The following is a 23638-nucleotide window of genomic DNA, read 5'->3' as shown; positions in this document are numbered from 1 at the left end:
CCGTCTAGTTTCTTCCTTCGGGAGCCTACAGGTTAGCAGCTGCACGATTAGGATTGTGTCTGTTAACATGGAGAAAAACAAAATGAGAGACTGTGGGGTTAGGTGTTAATCTGGTGCCAAGTCCTACTGTTGTTGGTGTTGATCACTTTTAAGTGCTGGAGAGTGTATCAGTTTAATGAGCCTCGGGTTACTCCAGCATTGAGATTAAGGGTAGCACTCTGATGGTACAAATTATATATTGGCCACAAAATATTCAGAGAACAGGATACAAAAGCAAACAGAGCTGCATCTCATTTGCAATCCGTTGTTCCCTTTCTGGTTAGACTCCCCAGGAGAGGCCGGTGCTTCCCTTAGTGCTTGCCAGCCCTGCTCCTCCAGCACGTGGCCGATAGCACAGGAGTGGGACAAGTGTCTGTGGGAGGGTTAGCAGAGGTGCATATGGCCTCAGCAGTTGTCCCTTGAGTTTGGTAGGCTGGAACTAACTGATCTTTGAGGTCCCTTCCAATCCAAGCCGTTCTGTCATTCTATGACCAAGTGCTGCTGTACTGCTCTGCTCACAACATACCCACAGAGTGCTATGGGAGTCGTTCTCCTACAAGCTCTGTGCTGCTGGGCTGGGCCATGGAAGGGGCAGAGCAGAGGCAGCACACAGAGCCTTTCATAGAATCATCGTGGTTGGCTCTTTTGGAGAAGAAATCTTTCTTAATATCCAACCTCTGTGGTTCTTTGCACATGCAGGTACATTGGTTGTGAGCATGCAGCGTGACCCTGGGCTACAGGGCTGTGTTTTGCCTTTTGGTGCCTCTGCCCCACCTGACTTGCAGCCAGCAGCGCTCAGCCATCGGATGTCCCCAACTGTACATTGCTTTGTACTGAAATTGCCTAATTCCCAGTGTGTGGTCTGCCCGGAACGCCTGGAAAAGTCTGATCTGGAAAGCATTGGGGATAATGGTAGCAGGGGAGGAAGAGGGAGAGAAGATGATTAAGGAGTGGAGTGTCGCATTTTTCCATTCTCAGACAGCAAATGAACGTTTCAGGCTCTTCGTTTAGGCTGAGCTGCTTGGGAATGGGCAGGGTGTCACCTCCAAGCTCTGAGCAGGCAGAAGGTTGGTGGTGGCTGCATGTGGGTGAATCATATGGAAGCTGGAAAGGGCTGGCAGCTGTTGAGGTGTGCTGGGAGCTGACAGGAAACACGCAGACATGAAAATGTGGGGGATGGAGCTGTGCTTCGTGACCCTTCTGGAGTTATACAAAGAACAGACACAAATTATGGTTTCTGCTTGGGTTGTTTACAGGTTTGTATATACAGGTTATCCAATTAAAAAGAATTCCATATCAGTGAGGTCACTGAAATACGGCTTCAATGCAGGGGGGTTGCCTGCAGTTTGCCCTTGCCTTTCATTCATCCTGCTTTGTGACTGAGAACCCAGTAACGTTTGTTGTACGGTGACTGGACAAGATGCCCAATTTACTTTTGTTCCAAGTATTTTAGTACAAGTGGCTGCAATCCAGCACGTTGTGTCATGCTGAGTTATGTCCCCCTTCTGATGCATCCGATAAATTGGTGCTAAATTTAAATCGGTGCTTTTCTCAAATTGAATGGTTAGTCTGAGCTTCCAGGTGTCCATGATGTCCCAGCACAGGCAATAGCACATCTCAGATGCTACTTCTTGTCTGTCTCTGAAGAATTTCCCTCCATGCTCTTACAGTTGAGAACTTTGCTTGTCCAGGGCAGAGGGAATTTCATCTTTTGCTGAGATGTGAGTGAAGCTTAAGGCATCTGTTCTACATGGACAGAAAGCCTCCAGTGGAAGCTAAGCACGTGCAAGTGCCAAAAAGGCTTAATTCTGCAAACACATTATCCAGAGAAGGAAATAATTTTCAGTATATTTGATTATAAAACTGTTCAATTTCAAACTCAAATGAGAAACTAGAAAACCTTAATTTGAACTTTGGGCAAATTGGTGCTTTGCTGGTTACTTTTGGTTACTTTTGGTTGCTTTTGGTTAGTTTGGGTTACTTTTTCTGGTTAGTTTAAGAAAAAAAAAAACCAATCAAATCTTTGCTGAATATACAAATTAAAAAGGCACTTTCAAAAGAACCTCTGTGACACAGGAGTGTTGATCCCATGGTAAAACAGTGGTACTCGTGCCCCTCAATTATTGTGCAGTCCCACTTGTAGCATGGGGGAGGTGTGGGTAGAGCAGCCAGAACTGAACTGCTGCTGACCTGCCTGGGGTAACCATCAGCAAATCTCCTTCATTTGCAGCTGGCTTTGTGCTCCATTCATGGAACAGGGCAGGAATTGCCCATGGCCCCGGGGACAGATGTGGGGCTGGAGCTGTGGTGGTTGTGTGCAGGGCCCTGGGAGAAGCCAGCGGCTCTAGGAGCAGCAAAGTGCTTTGGGGTCAGATGCAGAGAGCGGCTGAGCAGTGCAGAAGCACTCCCAGGGCTGAGGTACTGTGAAGGGCTCTAGCCGGGTGCTTTTGGAGCCTACAACGAATTGCATTTCAGCTACTTGGCTCAGAGGTGGTGTTGCAAGGCTTGGGTTGCTCTTCATGTATCTGGCATGAGCGTGGTATGGTCAGGTCTGACACACAGGTCCTCTTTCTGCCACCTGGGAACTGAGCTGCTTCTCTTGCAAAATTATAGGGCTTGGGTTTAAGTGGGAGAAAAAGCAGCAGGCCAGAGTGCTAGTTCCTATTGGAAACCAAATTCAAGGAGACCTTAAGGACTTGCACAAAAAGAAGCCATGCTACATTGCAATAGGCAGATGTTTTCCATATGTTGTTCGAGTGAGACTTAAATATATTTGAAGCAGGCATGTACAGCAATGTGAAGTTATATATTTTGGTATGAGCCTGGGCTTCAAACTGAATTATGCGCAGACATCTTAAGAAAATGTGTGAGAGAGGGTTTTGCATATCTGAGTCTGTCTACAGTTGACTTTCTCTGGCTCCTTTCTATTCCTGGAAATGGCATCCTTAACTATTTATGTTCAAATTTACTGTCATGCACATTTAGCTCTCTTAATAACCAATTATTCTTTCCATATGCTGCTTATTTAATTTGAAAGTCTGAATCTCAGAGAAGGAAAAATACAGCTTTTATGTGCTTTCTAGCCTTCTTTGTTTTTTGTTTTTTTAAATCCATTTAAATCACAAGTGTTGAGTGTAGGACTCAATGGAGTATGATCCAAATCTGAAAGCTTGCAAGCAACCCTCTCCTGGTATTGTGTTGGGAATGAAAATCATAATGAATAGGAAATAACTTTATATGCATTGTTATACCTGCTGTGATCTGCTCTATTTGGGCCACGTACTGGGCTCCTTGGGCCAGCCCACAGAAATCAGAAACTCAGGGAGTGGTGGCACTGGAACAGGTTGCCCAAGGAGGCTGTGGATGCCCCATCCCTGCAGGCATTCAAGGCCAGGCTGGATGTGGCTCTGGGCAGCCTGGGCTGCTGGTTGGTGACTCTGCATATAGCAGAGGGTTGGAACCAGATGAGCATTGTGCTCCTTTGCAACCCAGGCCATTCTATGATTCCTCCAGTGTATTCCACACTGCCCGATTTGTGCCGATGACTGGTCCTGCTGCTTCCAGGTGGACACAGATGGTCCAGGCTGCTCCCCAACCACGCCGCACTGCTGTGCAGTAATGCTCTCCTCTACTCTGTTGGCAGGGAACTCGCTGCTGCTGCGTGTCCTGCCTGCCCTATATGAGAAGCAGCCACAGCCAATGGTGCACCGCCTGCCCGAGCTTCTGGCACTGATGGGCCACCTGCAGCCATCCGAGCAGCAGCACCTCCTGCGGCTGCTCCAGCTCATGGCACGGAGGAAAGAGCTCGGGGTAAGGCTGTGTGTGGACGAGCTGCTCGGCTCTGCACCTTCTTCTGGGGGGTTTATCTCTTTCAGATGGCTTGGTGAGCTCTGACTGCTGGTGGCTGTCTCAGTTGGAGTCCACAACAGAGCTTTCCTGTGGTTTGCCATAGAGTTTCATTAATTCCATTCTTTAATTCTATTCCAAATTCTCCATCCGGTCATAAAGAACATAAACGTTGTGGTCCAGCAGTCGTCGTTTTTATAAACCAGGACTGTGTTCTACTTTTTTGGCTCTTCCTCTGTCAGTTGGATTGCAATTCCCATCACTGCACTTCTGTTAGAATTGTATGAACATATCAAGGAAAGCTAGAATAAGTTAGGAACCGATTAAGAGTGAGCTGAAGATTAATTAAGGCACTATGTGTCATGCTCTCAGAATGGCACAACATTCACAGCACATTTGAATAAGACAAAGCTTTGCTAATTTATTAAGTCTATAAAACCTTTCTAAAAGGAGAATCAGCAGTGGTTAATGCCTCCCTCCAAATAGCTGAGGAAGCTTTATCATAACGTGCTGTCACAGATGAAATAGAGCTGCCTTTGGAAGCAAGAGACCAAAGAGCCCCATGTGGCCATGGAGGGGCTCTGCTGGAGCCGATGTGTCTGAGGTCACCGTGTGCCACTGCTGTGTCCTGGCTGGGGACACTGGGGCTGCTGCCCCACTGGGACGTTGGTGTCTGAGCCGAGAGATGCACAAGGGAGGATGTGGAACCCAATGCCATGCCATGGGAAGTTGGTGGAAGGTCTCACCAGTCTGTTCTGAAACGCATTTATGCACATCCCTCAGTTTCCCTGACCCAGAGGTGTGTTAGTAGACATTTAGCAGCACAGGTATGAAAGAATCCTTTAGTAGGAAGTGGAACGTGCTCCGTCCTGCCTGTGAGATGTTTGAAGGTCTAAACCCTCGGCCTCTTGAAAACTGTGTTGTTCTAAGTAATGCCAGCTTGCCCGCGGCATTTTCTGTGCAGCAAGGAGCTAGCCTTTATTTTTAGCTCTGTGCCCACTGTTAACCTTGTCAGGTTGTTTAGTTCCTGGGGGACACAAAATATTTTTTTACCAGTACTTTAATTTACTGTATTGCTAGGGATGACTAAGACCTATGCTGTTTTAATCCTGTAAGTATAGAACCTAAAGCAAGAGAAATGTTGGTGAGGGGGTTGAAGGTTTTTTTGGGCCTTTTTTTTCTTAACAATGGAGTATTTTCTTACTTATATATGCATAACTGTAATATTTCAAGGCTACAGCTTACCCTTCTTCCATATGTTGAGCTGAACTTCTGTTGACCTCAGCAAATAGCTATGTGCAGAGGTCAGTGAGGGTGAAAAGCTATTCCACTGAATCAAAGTCTCACGGTCTGCTTCTAGCCCTCCAATGTACAGCGCCTCTTTTTGTTGTATATATTCACCATTCACAAATACGTCCACAGCTTTCTTCTTTTTTTCTTTTTAAATAGGTGCTGAAAGAATGTCTTCTGTGTCTGTTGGGGCTTGTGAGAGACCCCAACCATAGTGACATTATCCTAAACATACTGACAGAAGTATCTGGCTATGACCCAACGGCCTTGGCTGCGTTTCTTCCAGAGCTAAAAGAAATTGGTGAGAGTTTCCCACATTTGATTGGGCAAACAGCGAAGATCTTTGGGGCTGTTGGACACGTTGATGAGGTAATTAGGAAACTAAAGGGATGGGCTGGTTGGTTCAGCACACGTGTTTTCTTGTTTGTCTGCTTCTTTTGTTAAACCTTATACTAAATATTCTGGAGTAACCAGACAGCATCCTACCAGAAATGTCTCCATGGTTTGTGAGGTGGCAGTATGTCTAGAATGTGGTATCATTATTACTAGAGTGTAGTCTCTTTATTACTGCTCCTAATTAACAGTGCATCTGTTCTCTGTGTGAATACATTCTATTTCTATCATCTTTTTCGGAGTGGCTAAAGCTCCTAGTTGATAAACGCACACGGCTGTCGTTATCCCAGCAGCTTAGCTCAGATTGCAGTGTCTACAGTAAGAGAAATGAAAGGCAAGGAAAAGGAAAAGAAATATTTTGCAGCCCCTTGGTATGATATTGAATTTTAAGTGCATATAGCCTTCAGGAATGTTGTAAGCATGTGATGAAATATGAACTTCCTAATATCATGTAATCCAGCTATTTTGGATTTGTAGTCAGAGTTAATTGAATACTTCTGACAAATGTCTGTATAATGGAAGTGCCCAGAGGCGGTGCTGGGCTGAACCTCATCATGGGAACATCTTCACGTTAATTCAGCTTGGGGTTTGACCTTGTGGGAGCCCTGTGCTGTACAATGATGTACAGTGGCAAACTCCTAAAAGCTGTTTCATGACTTTTAGGACAGAGGTACGAATTTGCAGTGGGCTTCTTGCTTCCATCGTAAGTATGCAGTGCGGAGATGGAATGATGTTCACCAGAGCCACGTGTTGCAAACAGGCTCAGAGTGTGGTCAGCATTGCTGGGCAGCCTGGGCCCAGTGTCTGAACTATTGGGTGTCCCAGGGCACCACGCTGTCCTGGCTTATATCTGACATACCCTGATTTATAATGAGATTTGGGTTTCCATTCCCAGATACAAGCTTACTGTCTTTCCTTGCTAGCAATAGATGTTTTCCTTCTGCCTCAAATCAGTTCTATGAAGGCAAAACTAATGCTCTGAAATCACAGAGTTTTGGCTAAATAAGTCAGGCTTTTATGGCTGTGATAAAACTTGGCTGCCCAGGCAGAAAATGAGTAGTATGTCGTAAGTTGGACCATTTGTGGAGTGTGACACTGAAGCCTGCCACACAGTGACATGGATAATTAATTTCTGCAGAGCTGAATTCCACCAGCCCCTGGACTCTGTGATCCTTGTGCCAAATCAAGGGAGATTTTTCCCCATATAGGCTGGAGAACACAGTCCTGTGTATATAGACAGGGCTCAGTCCCTCTCTTCGAGGTTTTAAAGACTCCAAGAGCTGCAGTGGGCCATGTTTATTTCTGCATTCAGCAGAATATTTCATAGAATGGCCTGGGTTGAAAAGGACCACAGCAATCATTGAGTTTCAACCCCTTGCTATGTGCAGAGTCACTAACCACCAGACCAGGCTGCCCGGAAGAGTACGTCTCTCCTGTTTTAATCCATTGCTTGGTGCAGTTGCACGTAGCTTCCCATGGCCAAACCTGCATGGGATAACTGTCTCTGGGCACTGCTGTGCAGATCAGGCACCTTAAAAGTAGGGAAAAAGCCTTTGAGACTGAATTCACTGATCTACTGAGCATCGCTCACTGCAGCACAGGCGCTCAGCCTGCAATTAGATAAGCAGAAACACATCTGGCATCACGAAAGCTGGACCAGCCTTAAAGGTTCAGCTGATAAAAATGAGTGCACCACAAGAAAGTATTGAAGTTCTACTCTGACTTATGTGGAACTGCTGTGTTCCAGGCATCCCTGCTGCCAGCTAGCTTACGTAGGTCGGGTCCAGCAGGGTGTGTGAGCAGCAGAGCAGTCCCAGAGGGCTGTTCCCTAAGCCAGACACCATGGAAGTGCCTTTTGGAACTCCTCTGCTGCTCCCCTCATCCTGCCCCAGTGCAGGGGCTATGGACGTGAGCCCCCACCTGCAGCCCCTTTCTGGCCAAGCAAAGTGAGTGAGAAATGAACAGTAATGGTAGGGTTGGAATTTTATGTGTTGATATTTGATTTCACTGGAAGGTTCACTTGGCAAAAAGAAGTGGCAAGGATTGAGGGTTGGCCCTTTAGAGCATAGGCTGCAAACATGAGCAGAGGGTCCAGTGGGCGAAGCTGAAATCAGACCCTGTTCATTGGCTGTAAATTAGTGCAAAGCAAAACCCCACCTCGGGGCACAGCTGGGTATTTCAGATTAATTCCTCCAATAAGTGTGTGTTTGGAACCAACTGGAAACTGGAGCTCCTTCTGCCTCCCTGTCATCTCTTTGGTAGTCTCCCCAGCCCAGATTTCAGGTACAGCACAGTGCTTGGCCACACCTCACCAAATGGCTTGGATCCTCACCTCCCAGCAGACAGAGTGCCAGAAAACGTGAGAGATATCTGCAATATCTGCAAGACACACAAAATCAGAAAACACCCGCAGCTCCCAACGAGTTCTGTCCAAACGGGCTTTCTGCTTTTTTTTTGCTTTTTTTTTTTTTGCTTTTTTCTTTTCTTGGATAAAAAATTGCGACGGAGATAATAACGGCTTTCATGTCGAGCTGTTTTGCCGTGACTCTGTTTTGTTTAACAGTTACACATGACATGGCTGGCGGGGTTTATTGTTCTTTCAGCTCGCTCCAGGCGAGCAGCAGCGTTGCAGCGGGCTGGAGGAGCTCCAGCTGGATCAAAGCGACACGGCAACGCTCAGAACTTCTCTTCCAGTTACGTCTGCTGCACAGTTTGTTTAGGAAACAGAAATGTGTTTTAAATGTTAATTGAGCCCATGTTTATCTCTAGGAGGGAGGAATGTCTTCCAAATAAGCTAGGGAATATTTACCCAACAGCCAGCCTCCTTCGAGCCATTGAGAAAAAGGCTCCGCTGCAGCTCCCAGCCCACCCCACAGTACCTGCACTGGTTCTGCATGGGGCTGAAGGGCTCTTCCGACTGCTGCACCGTTCCTCTGTGCCATGACATAGGGCAGCCATTTGCCTTTAGTTTGGAACAAGTTGACTTTTTTCACACAACACGTCTCTCGCAGCTCTCAGGTGATGTCCTGCCAAAGTCTCCCGTGTGCTTTTATGGGCCTGCTGCGCTTGGAAGCCAACCTTCAGTAGTGTTTTCTCTCCTGTTACATGATTCTAGAGGAATTTGGAGTTTCTTCTGAAATCCAAGGCAATACTGCTCTTGCCCTGCAGCGTAGGGAGGTTGCATGTGATGCGCTGCTTCCCCTCCTTACCTGCTAATGCTTGGTAAGATGAGAAGCCTTTATTTTCCTAAAGTGCCTTTGCATGCATTTTGGCACAGGTTCTAATAGCAAAGTTTCTCCCAGTTTCTGTAAGGATCTGCTGGGCTGGAAGGTGTTTGCCCCGACCCAAGCCCTGCTGTCCCACTGGAGGATCCAATATGAGCTGCTGAGCTACTGGCTTCTCCTTCTGCTGCTTCTGCCACTCAGGTGTTTTCAGCACATTGGAACCCAAACTGCTTAGGACAATTATAATAAAACACAGAAACCCCCCATGCATTTCTTTATCTTCAGGGCTTGTGTTTTAGTATGAGAATTTGCATATGTGCACACAGAAATAGTTGGAATTGGATTTGTGTGCACTTGCCAAGCAGAGATAAGGTATCTTTGTTAGAAAATATCTGTGCTTTTTTAGATTAGGATCTGAAACAGCCCCTTTCATCCTAGTTGGCAGGGAATGTGGTCCTGTGGGTAAATTGCTCCATAGAGCTTTGCCTACAAAGGGCATATCAGACTGCATTGTGTGACATGACTGATAGGGCTGCCAGGCAGAAGCTCACCACCAGTGGTGAGACCTTATGATGAAATCTCATGTTAAACTCCTCTTTGCTGCAGTGTTGGTCTCATCTGAGTGTTGCACTGCAGTGCAAGGAGAGCTGCTGTGATATACATATGTGATATACAGGATGCTTGAACTCCTCACCATCAGCCCACGTCTGGGGGGGCTGCAGTGGTACCCAGGACACTGCAGTGCTGAGCTTTGCTGGGAGTACTGCTAAAGGCTGGTCCTGGGGGCAATGCTACGTGCAGCAGTGGATCCAGAAGGGAAGTCGCAATCAAGAAACATATTTGTGCACTGGAAAAAGAGGTATTGGCTGCTGGCTGTGTGCTCATCACAGCTGGGGGCATGCATGGAGCTGGCTGTAACTGCCTGGTTGCTCTAGAGTGTCTGCAGCTGCAGAGGGCAATGTGGGCAAGGCAGTGACCTGGACACATGCCCATTCATGCAGTGGAGCCACAACAAAGACTCCAAGATGGTACCAGCCATGAACTGTGCGGCACAGCCCTGAGCACAGGGTCTGCTCCCCGCTGAGCTGGGGGCACATGAGCACAGCATGTGCCTGCATTTGGCCTCGAGGGGTACCACCCTTCCCTAATGACAGTGCTTTCATTAGCAGCATGCACACATGCCCATGTGTGCCCAATGTGCACACAACCCACCTTGCATGAGCAAACATTGCATTTGTTTGTTTAGAGTCGTTTCTTTTTATCTCCTTGTGTTGTCCAGGAGCAAGCCAGGAAGTGCCTGATGTATTTGGTGAACCAGCTGGCCAACATGGAGCACTCTTTTCACCACATCCTTTTGCTGGAAATTAAGAGTCTCACTGACACGTTCTCTGGCATCTTGGGCACCCAGAGCAGAGACATCTACCGCATGAGCAACAGCTTCACTGCCATAGCCAAGCTCCTGGTCAGGCAGCTGGAGAACAGCAGCTCAGCATCAGCCAGGTAGAGCCGGTGGGTGTGACAGGGCTGTGTGAGCCACTAGGAGCTCCTGGGAGCTGCCATGTTGCTATTTGCAAATTGATCTCGATTATCCCTTGTGTTTTGTTGTAGTTGATGCACATTCAGCTGTTGGATTGGATTGGTTATAGGTCTGTGTGCAAGCTCACCCTTACACATAATGGACAGCACCTCTGTCTGTAGAAGCAACTTAAGGCTGTAGGGATGATCCCCAGATGCCTGCAATGCCAGGTGCTTCTGCACATCACATGGCAGCAGCTGTGTCATTGGCACTGGAGAACAAAGAAGCTGTTCAAGTCTGAGCATTTCCAAAAGCACAGAAAGGAAGCCGTGTCCCACATCAGCAGACATGGGCAATCTGCAAGGCTTCCTTTCAAAATAAACCAGTGAAGTCAGGCTGCGCAACTATCATTGGGTTTACTCTAGAAGATAACCACTGAGGCTGAGAAGAACAATGGCTGGCACAGCTCTGTGACATGGGTTTACTTAAAGAGCTCTGAGTAAATATCCTGAACTTGTACCCAACTGCTGTAGCAATCAGCTTCTCCAAATCTCTGTCCTAAGATTAAAGCATGGGGAGCAATGCTGTGGTTGTTGCAATAAGGATGTAGGTGTCACTTAGATAGCTGGTAGCAGTCACTTTTAATTAGGGAGAGACTTATCACTGGCATTGTGTACACTGACGTAGGTCAGGAGGGCACAAAGGGGATACTAATGCTGTGATATAAAACATAACAGATGTCAGAAAACTCATAACCATGAAGGACAGCCTTGGAGACAGACGTAGGGCCGGAGCCAAAACATGGAGGTCATCTGAGAAACAACTAATTGGTATCCTGGAGGGTTAGAAATGAGAGAGGAGAGGAGCCCTGCTGGAGCCACTCGTTTTGCAGGGCTGGGAGAAACACGCAAAGCACAGGGATTGTGCCTGCTGCCCAGGACTGGCCATTTGATTTGCAGTAGAAAAATGATGCTGTTTGCTAATATGTTGTGGTTTTCCTATGCCTTGTTTAATGTTCTGCATCTATCATTTATCCAAAGCACAGGAAAAGGCTTTTGTTAAAGTGTTATTGTCCCATTTCTCTATAAAACACCCCTTAGTTAAGGACTTGCTTTGCTGAAAAGTAGAAGCTACTTCGTGTGTGTGTGTGTGGATGCAGATGCAAAATACTGCACTGTGTGTGGAGCTGGGGGAGGAGAGGGCAGGGCAGAGCTGTGTCTGCTGTGGAAGGAAATTAAAATACCATTTCAGGCCTGTATCAAGCATAGCATCAGCTAACCCAGACAGGAGCAAGTACTGAGCAGCAAATTCAGGCTAAAATGAGGACCTCCACTGATTTACAAAGAGCTGCTTCTGATTTGTGCTGATGTTCAGTGGGAACGACCCAGAGGCTGACATGGCAATCTGTGCTGGCTGCAGTGCTGCTGCCATTTCTGCTGCAGTGCTTCAAGGAGCAGCAATCCAAAGCAGTTGTGCTGTGGAAGGAATATAAAAGTTTTAAAATGTGTGGCTGGATTGCAACCATTCCTTCCAGAATGGTATGTTTACATAAGAAGAAACTTATTTCTTTGGAATGACGGCTCGCTTGGAGTTGTTTGACACTGGGAATTTTACATGCATTTAGCAGAGAGTGTAATTAAAACCATGTGATGCTCTACTGCAAGTTGTTCCATCTCAGAGGGGCTTTTGAAGAACACATACAGAGTCTTAACAGGCAGATCCAACCAACAAGTGTAGCACTGTCAATTAAGAGTAGGCAGGAAAAGGTAGGAAGAAAAGTTAATGTTTCCAAGCCATCATTCTGGGTAAGGACTGGGGGGTAAGGGATGGCAGCAGTGCTGCTCAGGTTAGCAGCAGCTGGAGGTACCTTTCCTTCCTCGAGTACATGGTGTCGTTTTAGCATTCATTTACTTTTCAGTTGCCTTTCATTTTCTGCAAGGTTATTGGCTTCTGGCAATATTTGGAAGCTCCTGATAGCTTCCTCCCCATGAGTGGAGGCAGGTCCTGAGCTGCAGCCTCTCCCTGCCTGCCCCATGCCATCCCACCATGCCTTCAAAGCTGTCCATTAATGCATCACAAGGACCTGTGCTCCATCCATCCACGCTGCTTCCCAGCAGAGCTGCATCTGGCAGCCATCCCATCCCGCTGTGTTTTCAGTAATTTCTATTTGTGGGCACTCTTCTGCCCACTTGAAGCACAAGATGGGTGATGCTGATATTGGTGATAGTCCAGACAAACGCTCTTTAAATTAATATATCACTCTTGATTGCTGAGTTAGATGGCTTTCTAAAGTTCTCTGAAGAGAGCCTGACAGCAATGGAACAATGAGGAGCACAACAGCATTGAGGGTTTTGCAAGCAAGGTTCCTTGTGACCCATGATAGGTCTGTGCATCCTTTCCCTCTTGAAACCAGTCCGAGCTTTGGTGTAAGCTGATCCCACTCCAGCAACCTCAGCAATGTACCGAATGCCTTTTGCCAAGATTTCAAACAATAGTTTATTTTACTGTTGCTGCAAGGGGAGGCCGGCAGGAAGGGCTGCCAGCATCCTGTTGGGCACAGGGCAGGGGCTTTGCTGCACTCTTCTGAGGCGCTTTTGTCTTCCTGGGTGCTGAGCTGGTATGTGTGAGAGAGCAAGTGGTTGCTGGAGGTCCTGGTATCAGCCAGGTCAGTGCTAAGGTGGGGTGCAAGGTGTGGTGATGAGCTCTGTATTTATTAACATATTGCTTTGTTGATGTCTTTCTTTAGCGGATGCGTTCTCTTGTGTTTCCTTTGCAAAGCCATCAGGGCTCAACTGGAGAATGCTGGAAAAGAAACATAGAATCATTTGTGAATCATGGAATCACAGAATGGCCTGGGTTGAAAAGGAGCACAATGCTCATCCAGTTCCAACCCCCTGCTGTGTGCAGGTTGCCAACCAGCAGCCCAGGCTGCCCAGAGCCACATCCAGCCTGGCCTTGAATGCCTGCAGGGATGGGGCATCCACAGCCTCCTTGGGCAACCTGTTCCAGTGCCTCACCACCCTCTGGGTGAAAAACTTCCTCCTAATATCCAACCTAAACCTCCCCTGTCTCAGTTGAAGACCATTCCCCCTTGTCCTGACACTAGAAGAAAGGTGCTGGTATGAAAGTCCACTCTTACTTCCAGCCGCCATCAAGGTTTGCTGGCTTGGCTCCATAGTTCACAAAGCCATCAGCTCATCCATCCCCACTCGGGGCTTTATATACACACATGTATGTGCAAGAAGCTTGCCTTAGCACTCATCAGCAACAGTGAGAGCAATGTTGAGAGAGCTGCTGGACTGGCAGCTTTCAAATGAACAAAATCTTAGAGTCATAGAATTTGTTGAGTTGGAAGGGACCTTACAATGTCACCTAATCCAACTCCCAGTCCTGTCCCACGTCTCCAGAAGGATTTCTTAGCAAAGGTCATACTACAGTTCCTTATTAGAATATTTCTTTCAGAAACGCTCTGCAGTGTTAATGTGTTATTGCCTGAATCAAAAACCAAACAGGACAAAACTTGCTGAGTCCCCCGAGAGGAATCCTGAGCTGCCTTTATCGAGACAAACAGCGCGCTCTGTGATGCAGTGCTCGCAGTTGTTTTCTTCAAATTTGCTTTCTTTCCACAACTGCTGATTTGCAGTGTTTGAGACTTGTTAAGGGGCTTCCCAGCTGTGAGCACGACTTGCTGAGATGCAATTGCTTTGAGGACGGTGTGTTAAAATCCTTGTTTGTGGCTTTTCTATATCCTTGTTTCGCGGATTGCACCACTGCAATGTTTGCTCCTAAGGTGGAGAAGGAAGCCAAGGGGACCAGAAGCAACACCAGCTTGTTTCAGAACTCCGGGTGGAATTATTGAGAACTTCTCCTGATCCCATTTCTTTCCATGTGTTGAGTTCCAAAACATGTTTTTCTTACTCAGAGTACATTAAGTTAGTACCAACTGCATGTGCTTTTGTCAAATTGTTAAAACCACAGCCCTCTATAAACCCTGCAATTAGCTCTACTTTTGGTTTATGAAAATAATGTAAGAAGTCACTGTTTAGCAAGCTTGGAGGAATGGTTTAAGTTCAGCTGAATAACTTTTCCCAGTGGGACTATCAGGAAAAGAGGTTTTCTGCTTGTGCAGATACAGCACACGCAGTTTCTAATCCAACGTTGTCAGAGATGTTCAGTATTTCTGATCCATCTGACAGAGATGTTGATCTGGAAGATGTTTCTGAGAATGATTAATCAACCTCTAGGTAAATCTGTGCTGAAACAGAATTATTTCCCCAGGCGCGTGACGTGGGTCAGCGGTGGAAATGCAGAATCAGCATCATGAGGAGCAAAGTGTGCTGGAGCTAAATCTCTGCTTTCTGCTTCCCCAGGACAGAAAATGATACAGACACGGTATCCCCTGTGCCACTGGGCAATTTAAAATCTGTTGTGAATGGAAATGAAGAAGATGAAACACTTCAAGAGAAAATACAGGCTTTTGAAGAAAAAATAAATATTGACACCAGTACCCCTGGCTCAGTGAGAAGATACAGCTTAGGCCAGGTTTCTAAAGAAGAAAGGAAGGATATGAGATTTAACAGGTATGGTTCTATTAAATGCACAAGTGGTTTTCAGGAATATCAGTTTCGTAATGAAACGTTATCCAAATATTGAGAAATGGTTCTGTGATACCTCTGGGCATTGTAAGGAGTCTGAACCAACTTCATATCCATGAATTTAAAGGTTGGCAAAAAAATTCCAAGTTATTTATTGAATCTGTTCTGCACTCTAAAACAGCAGGGAGGATGGAAAATGTTTGCAGATGACTGTGGAAAGGAAGATACGGACATGCATCAGCTCTGCGCCTGCTTCCAGGCACTTCCCTTCCAGCCTCCTGTTCTAATGGAGACCTTTGTTCTGTGCTGAGTGTAGGTGTGGGTAACGCAGAGCTGCAGGCTGAGTCGTGGTGCAGTTGAATGGCTGTTGGATGGCATCTTTATGACGTGATCAATAAAGCGTACGCTGCAGGGCTGGGGCTATAAGTTTCTCTCAGATAGGATGATTGGCTCCTTCTATGTCATGCAGATGTTGTGATATCTGTTTAGGACTCAGTTTCATTTGCTTATTAAAACTGCTTGCATTTGCTTTTGAAATGCGTATTTGTGGAAGGCATTTTCCCTTGGCTAAGCTAGCCTTGTGCTCAACTCTCAGAGCTGGCTGCACAGTGCTAACTCTGAAGAGCAAATGTCCAAATGAGTCCTTTCTCACTGCTCACCACACTGTGCTCTGCCGTACCTCCATTCCAAAGCACTTTTCCCTAATTGCATTCCAGGTCCAAGAGCCTGGCTTTGCATGCAGTCCGCATGAAGGGGGTGAACACAGACAGTGGGCGAGACGAGGAGAATGAGGATGTAACAGCTGGGATCTCCTTCACCGAGATCTACGACAGCCAAGAAAATGACAAGTTGCCTTTCAGTGTCGATGCTGAAGAAATGCAACTGGGAAATTCCTTGGTTTCACACCAGAGTATCGATTGCACAGAATCAGAAGGTTCTCCAGCACCTGCTGGAGGAGAGGCCCAGGAAGGAAGCATGGTGCTGGGGAAGGGTCCTGCGGAGTGCCACGACAAGCTCTACCTGCACTTGAAGGAAAACCTGGGTAAAGTGAAAACATACGTCATGGAGATGGGGAGGAGGATTCCTGTCCCTGACCATTGTGTTATTGAAGGTAAGAGGTCTGAGCCTTTCTGGTTACAGCAGCTTTAACACAAGTGTTATTGCAGGACCTGGGCAAATGGGCAGCAAATGCAACAGGAGCAGGGCTGCACTGGAACAGGTTGCCCAGAGAGGTTGTGGATGTTCCATCCCTGGAAGCACGCAAGGCCAGGCTGGATGGGGCTGGGAGCAACCTGGTCTACTGAGAGGCATCCCTATAGCAGGGGTCAGAACTCGATGATCTGAAAGGTCCCTTCCAACCCAAACCATTCTATGATCCAGTGAGAAGCACACACCTGAACAAGCTTATGGGCTGTGACAACACAAGCTGCGGAGCTGGGCCACCACGTTCCTCAAAAAATGCTGCTTGAAAGCAACTGCATAAGGTCCTGGTGCTCCAGTTTAGGCTGCATCCTATTTCACCACACCCCTTTAATGATTCCTGCTTTCATCAAGGGAGGATATTTGTCTTGAAGTGTGAGAGAGCTGCTTTTGTGAGGCCCATGGAGGTGGGGCTGGATTGCAGTGTGCTGCCAAACACATCCTTGATGCTCCTTGAAGGAAAATGATGGAGGTTGGGCTGTAAGCCTCCTGCTCGCACTGAGCAGCTGTTGGTTACTGGGACACAAGGAGATGTGTGCATCAAACCACCTGCTGCTGCCTGTGAGTACTTTGCATTCCAGCCCTTCGTGGCTCATGTTGATTATAGAGAGTAACTCAAATTAATTTCAAGTCTCTTACATCAAATCAGAAGATTTTAACTTCCATCAGATATCTCACTGCCTGTTTTCTTGCTTTTTCTATGGTCAGTGAGTTAACAAGTCTCCACTCATAAAAGAGACATAATTATTTATTATAAAAGCTCATATTTCTGCAGGAATTTCTAAAGAAGGACAAAAATGTCAGGTCTGCTATTTGAAATTGTTATTATTATTGATGAAACTTTTGTTTCATAGAGTCACAATGGAAACATGTGAGGGAGCAGTCTGGCTGGAAGTGCTGAAGGCTGCAATCTTGTGTTAATCAATATTTTTAAATACATTGTTCCATTTGCTTTCTGAAGTACCTATTATGATATGTTCTGAGCATGTGACTATTTCAAAATTCATTCCAACTATTGTAATTTCCTGGAAATCCACATCTAGCATTCTTGGGGAAATTCCTTGAGCAGGGGCACATGTGCAGAACAGGAGATTTATGTGACTCATTCCAAATATGCTCAAAGAAATGTCTGCCTCCTTACACGGGGGACAGCTTTGTTCATATTTCAGATATTACACAAACCACTCCATCAAAAACCTGGCAGCTGATGGGCTTATACGATCCCTGCACACTATAAAGGCTCATTCAAACTTACCTGCTTCACTTTCTAAGTAAAACGTTTAGAAAATATTAACGTGTTTCTAAATGCACACAGTCGGCCACGTGGGGACTTGTTGAATTGGAAATGTAGTATATCAAAGAGAGAGAATGCACACTATAGGCTGTTCAGAGCAGTCATAATTAACGACAGGCCAAGTGCTGTTCACTTCACCAGGATTCAGAACCATGCTTGTGCTTCTAGTGCAGGAGGTGTCCAACCTGTCTACTGAGTTCCTCAGCTCTCAGCCCGGATGCCATCCCCCAAAGCATTGCCTGGGCATGCTGCCTTGGGCAGGAGACACTTGTGTGCTTTTGGAAAGGCACAGAATTGGTGTTTGGAGCCCCTGCCAGGTATGGGACACCAGTACCAAGTGCATCGCTTCCAAGAGTTGGGAGATATTGAAGATTTTCCAGATGTGGTGCAACTAAACGTTCTCTGCGGGCTGGAAAGCAAATGGAGCAAAGAAGAATTATGAAGAAAAACAGATATGTCATGATGACATCGTTAAGTGATTGTCTACATTGATTACAGTCTGAATCCTGAATGACAAAGCAGACCTGTGGGAGGAGTGCGAGGATCATCAGAGCCCCTAAATGCAGGAGACTGAACTGACCTGGGACTGCACAGTCCAGAAAGAGCCAGCTGGCAGGGCTCTGTAAATCAGAGATGACAGAAGATTCGCTGGGAGTGGTGGCTCAGTGTCTGTCCTGTTATGCATATGGGAGAAGATGTAATGAAGTTGTCAGGAAGCAAACTCAACAACACATGCAAAATAGGAGCCTCTCACCACGTAATTAGCCGCATGTAATTTCATGGCAGAACTGATTGCTACAGTGCATTAATTATACTGAAAATTATACTGTACCTGCTTTCACAAGTGATTAGGTAAATTCCAGGCTGAGAGCCTTTCAGCCAGGCAAATATCTGCCTTAAAAGAGCAGAGACCAGGGAGACCCAATGCATCATCCAGTTCTTGGGCACTGAAGCTGAATTCAATGAACAGCATCTCAGCCCCTCAGTATCATGCTCTGCTCCTGGTACTGTGATGCTCTGCCATGGGCACACATGTTCTGTGGCTTAGAGACAGAGTGCTGATAAAGGAGGAGGTGGCAGAGAAGCAGGTTGCAGCTGAATCTGGTTGTTGTTAAGCACTCCGTTGTGCTGAGGGGTAATTGGTACCATACAGTGGAGGTGATGGAAAAGCTCACAACTCCCCTGCAGCGCTCACCTCCGCCGCAGCCCGGTGCTTCTGCACTGATTGGAAGCAGCTGCGGCCCTGGTGGGGCCATGGAGCATTGGGTGCTGCCAGGGCTCTGCTCTTCTGTGCCAGGGATATACCAGTGGGGATTTTATCCTGCAGAGCTGCTATGAGTGCTTGGATTTGACCCAAAGGCACAGGATGGTCCTTGTGCTCACGGGATCTGCAGAGGTGTCCCCAGAGCAGGGGGCAGTTCAGCAGGAAGGTGGATGTGCTCATGGCCACATGGACCTCTCCAGACGCCATTTATCCTGAGGTAGCAGCCTCCCACTGCGGTTTGCTATTCCATACTGCAGAAGCCAGGGGCCATGGCCATAGGAGTGGCACCATCTTGGCCTCATGCAGCGGTGAGCAGCCCTCGGTGCTGGTGCTGAGCAGAGGAACACCCTCCCAGGTGCCTCATAACCCCGGCAGTGAAGGGCGAAGGAAGGCAGGCTAGGTTAGGTTAGGAAGGCAGAGAACTGTAATGAAGTTGAGCCAATCTGTGTGCTCCCAAATGTGGCCTTTGCCACTCAGATTTGAGCTCTGTTCTGATGGTGCTGCAGGGGCCGCCCAGTGCCCGCCAGCATTATGCTATCTGTGTGACAACATGCGTGCCCTGCACTGAGCCATGTGCATGCATGGCTGGTGGTGCTCCAGGAAGTGATCATTTCCTGAAGCTGACTGCTCCAATCGTTACCCTTTTCTCCTACAGTTATTCTTTGCATCCCTATCTATAACCCAAACTGAAGGGAAACTGAGGAAATGGTTGAAAACCGCCGTTATAAAAGTCATATTCATTTCCTCTTCTCCAGCTCTGTGTCTATGGGTGGGTTTGATTCCAGATGGGAAGCTGATAAGCATACCTCCTCTCCTATTAACAGGCTTCACTTAATGGTACAAGATTACCACTGTAACTCAAATAATGCATGGATTGTTCCCAAGCAGTGGGTTACCTACCTGTACCTAGAAAGCTGGAGCAGCTCTGCTGACACACACTCGTGCTCACATTCATTCACCTGGGCACTGTGTGCACCAGAGCCATCCCCAGGCATGGCAGTGCCCAGCTAGGGGCAGCTATACCTCTGGTATGCGTCTGACTTTCATATTCTTTCTACTTACTTTCAGATACCGTGAGAAGCTGTGTAGCAAAGCTGTTCTTCAGCTGTCCCCTGAAGGGCCACTACTGCCTCTACAGCAAATCCAGCTTCACACTGCTCAGCCCTCAGCCTCCACTGTGGATCCACATCATGTTCCTCTTCCAGCAGGTGTGTGCAGGGCAATGGTGGGGCACATCTCTGATGTTGTGCTTGGAACAATGTTTTAGGGGTTAATCTGTTGGAATGCACTCCTAACCAGCTGGGTGAGCTTTTGTGACTCGAGTGATTGCTCACCTCTGAGGTTACATCATGGCAGATTGAGGTGGTTTTGCAGTTTGTAAGGATTTCTCTTAATTAGTACACTGTTCAAGATGAACTTATTGTAAAACAACTGGGTCCTAAATTGTTTTTTAACCTAAATAGATTCGATCATTGTCATTCACCCTACCCTACTGCACACTCCAAAATGCAAAGGGTTTATCCGGAATGTGGAGCTGATACACAGTGAGTGACGCTGTGAAGTCAGCAGGTCAGGTCACTCCTCCCTCTGTTCCTAGAAGTGAGTATAGAAATGGTTGGAAAAAACAATAATGCAGTATGGCTGTGATGCCTAGGTCACAATTTCTGCAGATTTCCACACTGGTCACCGTGTTTCTGTTCACTGATTGTTGCTCATACTATGTTCTCTTGGACTCTGCAGCAGAAGAAGCAAGAAATAGTTTTTCTCTATGGTCTCCAGAGCAGACCCTCAATTTCAAGACTCTGCTTTTTATTGAATTTCAGAAATTTTAATGGGTAGCTGTCTCGTGTTTCAAACATCTCAGATGGAAGTTGTGAAACTCATGTACTGCTGTTTTCTTGGCTGGGCAGCTCTCGGTCAGAAGGAAGGCAGCACATTTCAGTGCAGAGCTGATTGTCAGACAGAAGAGTGATAACTAACAGGAGGAAGAAAATGAGAATATGGGTACCTGACACAGGAGGTGCTCTTGGATTCGGTCATTAAAATCGTGCTGTACCACCATAAGACTCGGGGTTGCTTTCCCCCATTGGTGTGCAGCGCCCAGCACTCCCCCTCAGTTGGTCTGAGCCCCAGCTAACAGGCTGCAGGCTCCTCATGCCCGGCGGCAGCCTCAGGCACTTTGTTTCTCAGCTCTAATTCAGGCAGGGCAATCCAGCTGGGTTGCACGTGTTGTGCAATCCAGCATTAGAAGTACGGAACATTGGATTTGCTTGTGTGCTCTTAACTTGGCTCCAGCATGCAAATGAATTTTCTATTTACAAGATCATGTTGTAGATATAGTAGAGGAATAATGCTAAGCTCTCTTAGCCACTCTTTTAATATTGGCTTTGTATGCAGTTCATATGGTGAAGAACCTACCAGCACTGCAACAGTAGAGTATTTCAAGGCAGAGTTAGGTTGCATCCCAGACCATTGGGGTCTTGGAGGTGACAGCCCTTTCAGCTCAGTGCAAAGCCCCAGGAGCAGGTGAAACCTGTAGGCATTCATCTAACATTGTGCATGTATATCCATCATCACTCCTGAAAGAGAAATGAACTAGTTGCTTGTTACCTGCACAGCTGCCGTGGTATGAAAAGGAACAAGATGCTCTTGGTTAATGGCTGAGCCAAAAATGCTCCAAATGCACTTTCCAACATTTTTTTTTCAGAGCCTGTTTGCTGAGCCTTTGTCAATGCAGAGTAGTTCCGTGCAAGTCCTCAAGGCCCTATGGGAGAAGACACAGCTCAAGGGGACGCACAGTTTTGAAACTGCCATGATCCAGTCTACATTCCCACACCAAAAGGTAAGTATGCTTTTCCTCTGAGAGAAAAAAAAAAAAAACTTTTAAAATAGCTGTAACGAGTGTTTGCAGTGCTCTTATTGTGAAAAACAAGCCCTTTTCCCTTCCTTCTTCCCTTGCCATCCATCAGAAGTTCTGCAGATTAGGAAGTCCAGGGAGGTGGTGGAGTCACCATCCCTGGAGGCGTTGAAGGGACGTATAGATGTTGTACCGAGGGACATGGTTTAGTGGGAAATATTGTGATAGATGGATGGTGGATGGTTGGACTGGATGATCTTAGAGCTCTTTTCCAGTCTGAGTCACGCAGCCGCTGGGAAATTTGCCTCCTTAAACACAGACTTGACTGTTATGAAGATGATCATTTGCACACTCACCATTGCTTGCCCCCACCAGTTAAAAAGATTACTCTTTCAAAGCTGTTTACTGTCTCCAGGATTTCAGAGAATGCCATTTCAAAGCTGTTAATCGGGCTTCTTGGAAAAGGACGCTATAGGATTGTGAAACAAATATCTGTTCATCCCCGAACATCTCCATCCAGCGAAATGGGATGAAATGCACTGTCAAACACGGTTTTAAAACACTGTCTCTCAGGACATTGGAGGCATAAACATGTTTGGCTGAATAAGATTAATTTACAAAAGTTGTGGGCAGTTTAAAAACAGGAGTTTTATTAGAGACAGCTTCTGAACCCCCAAGCTTGCACTGGACAGAGCAGGGAGCTGCTGCCGCAGTGTGAGAGCAGTGGGTCACAGCTTATGGGCCATTGGACATAGGGTCGGCAGAGCCCCATCCGGCCTGTTATCTGCATGGAAATCCCAGCTAGAGTCATCCAGAGGAATTAGGGATGTCTCTGTTTGCACAGTGCCATTTAACTTGGATCCTTGTCATTGGTCAGGTCAGAGCTGGTGGAGCACAGAAGGGTTTGGGGTGAATAAAGGGTTTGGAAAAGAGCGTGCTTTCATGAGGCTTAGATATAGTGCCCTGTGTGTTCCCATTCTGAAAAATGCCTTGAAATGTCATCAGTCCCCAGCGCGTTGGTTGCACAATCCTGCTGCTGTCAGAGAGGCATTCAGCCTGTTTGGGGAACTCCTGGCACTGCCCAACAGGAAGAGCATCTCCCAGTTCCTGAAGTAGTGGGGCTGAAAAATGAGATGCTGATCATTTGTGACGGAATGGATGGGCAGAGGGAGCTCCAGGAGATGCTGGTTATGGGAAGAGCTCCGGAGGCCAAGGACTGTTGGACTGATGTGATGCACCTGAGAGGGGAATGGCTTCGGCGGTGCTCCCCGCACCGTGCTGCTGCAACTACTTCCTCCATTTTTGTTTTGCATGTAACGTAGAATCTGAATTTGGGTTCCGTGATGTTTCTGTTGAGCAACTGTGTGAAGTCTGATGGAGCTCTCATGGACGGGGACCTGGGCCTGCTGGGTGGAAGGAGGGTTCCTTTACCTTTACCTGCCAAAACCTGATGGGAACACTCATGGTGTGACCCAGCCATCGCTCTGCCCAGCAGGCTGTGCCTCCCAAAAACCTAATGCTTTGGTGTCCAAAGTCTTCCTGTCACCAATGGACTCCAAAATAGCGAATGATTTGACAAAACAATTGCTGCTGTTAATCCCGCTCCTCTTCTAATAGCACAGAAAGCAGATTTCTGGATGTTTTCCTTTAAAATGTTTTGAAATCTCTTGGTGACGTTTGGAATACGCTGAGAATGAACACCGTGTTCTCTACCCAAGTCTACCCACCCCATGTCACAGCACTGTCCGAATGGCTGTGCCAGAACTGGGGATGCTGCTGATGATGTGGGAGCATGCAGGGAACACTGCAGGCTGGCAGCCAGCAGGCACCCAGCAAAGCCAATGCTGTGACCTCTGCTCCACTATAAATCAATGCAGACGTTTCCTTGATGCGTATTCGAAAGAGTGTTGCAAACCAGCAGGAAAAGCTATTGCACCAGTGATTTATCCCAAAGTAAATTCTGAGCAGTATTTCCAGCTTCACCTCGCTGTCGGAATTCAGAACTGGGCCAACCAGTGCATGCAAGGAATTGCAGCAGATGCCTTGCAGTGAGAATGCCCGTATTGCTGGGCAGTGCTGTCCCAAAAGCCAAATGGACAACGGGATCGTGCCACAAAAAA

General features: G+C 47.0%; 1 protein-coding gene across 6 annotated transcripts in view; it reads left to right on the top strand.

Annotated features, from left to right (window-relative positions):
• VEPH1 (ventricular zone expressed PH domain containing 1) overlaps positions 1-23638 on the top strand; it is a 57785-nt gene that overhangs the window by 22875 nt on the left and 11272 nt on the right. For all 6 annotated transcript variants that reach the window (XM_042881272.1, XM_042881273.1, XM_042881274.1 and 3 more), the window contains 7 exons: positions 3683-3849; positions 5335-5544; positions 10072-10292; positions 14679-14888; positions 15620-16014; positions 19730-19869; positions 21369-21503. In XM_042881272.1, coding sequence (XP_042737206.1) covers positions 3683-3849; positions 5335-5544; positions 10072-10292; positions 14679-14888; positions 15620-16014; positions 19730-19869; positions 21369-21503 — 1478 coding nt within the window. The remainder of the gene's footprint in view (positions 1-3682; positions 3850-5334; positions 5545-10071; positions 10293-14678; positions 14889-15619; positions 16015-19729; positions 19870-21368; positions 21504-23638) is intronic.

Source organism: Lagopus leucura, unplaced genomic scaffold, assembly GCF_019238085.1.
Source record: "Lagopus leucura isolate 7727_CA_CO unplaced genomic scaffold, USGS_WTPT01 Super-Scaffold_100029, whole genome shotgun sequence".
Lineage (NCBI taxonomy): Eukaryota > Metazoa > Chordata > Aves > Galliformes > Phasianidae > Lagopus > Lagopus leucura.
The sequence above is the reverse complement of the archived record's forward strand: the minus strand, read 5'-3'. Positions and strand labels throughout refer to the sequence as shown.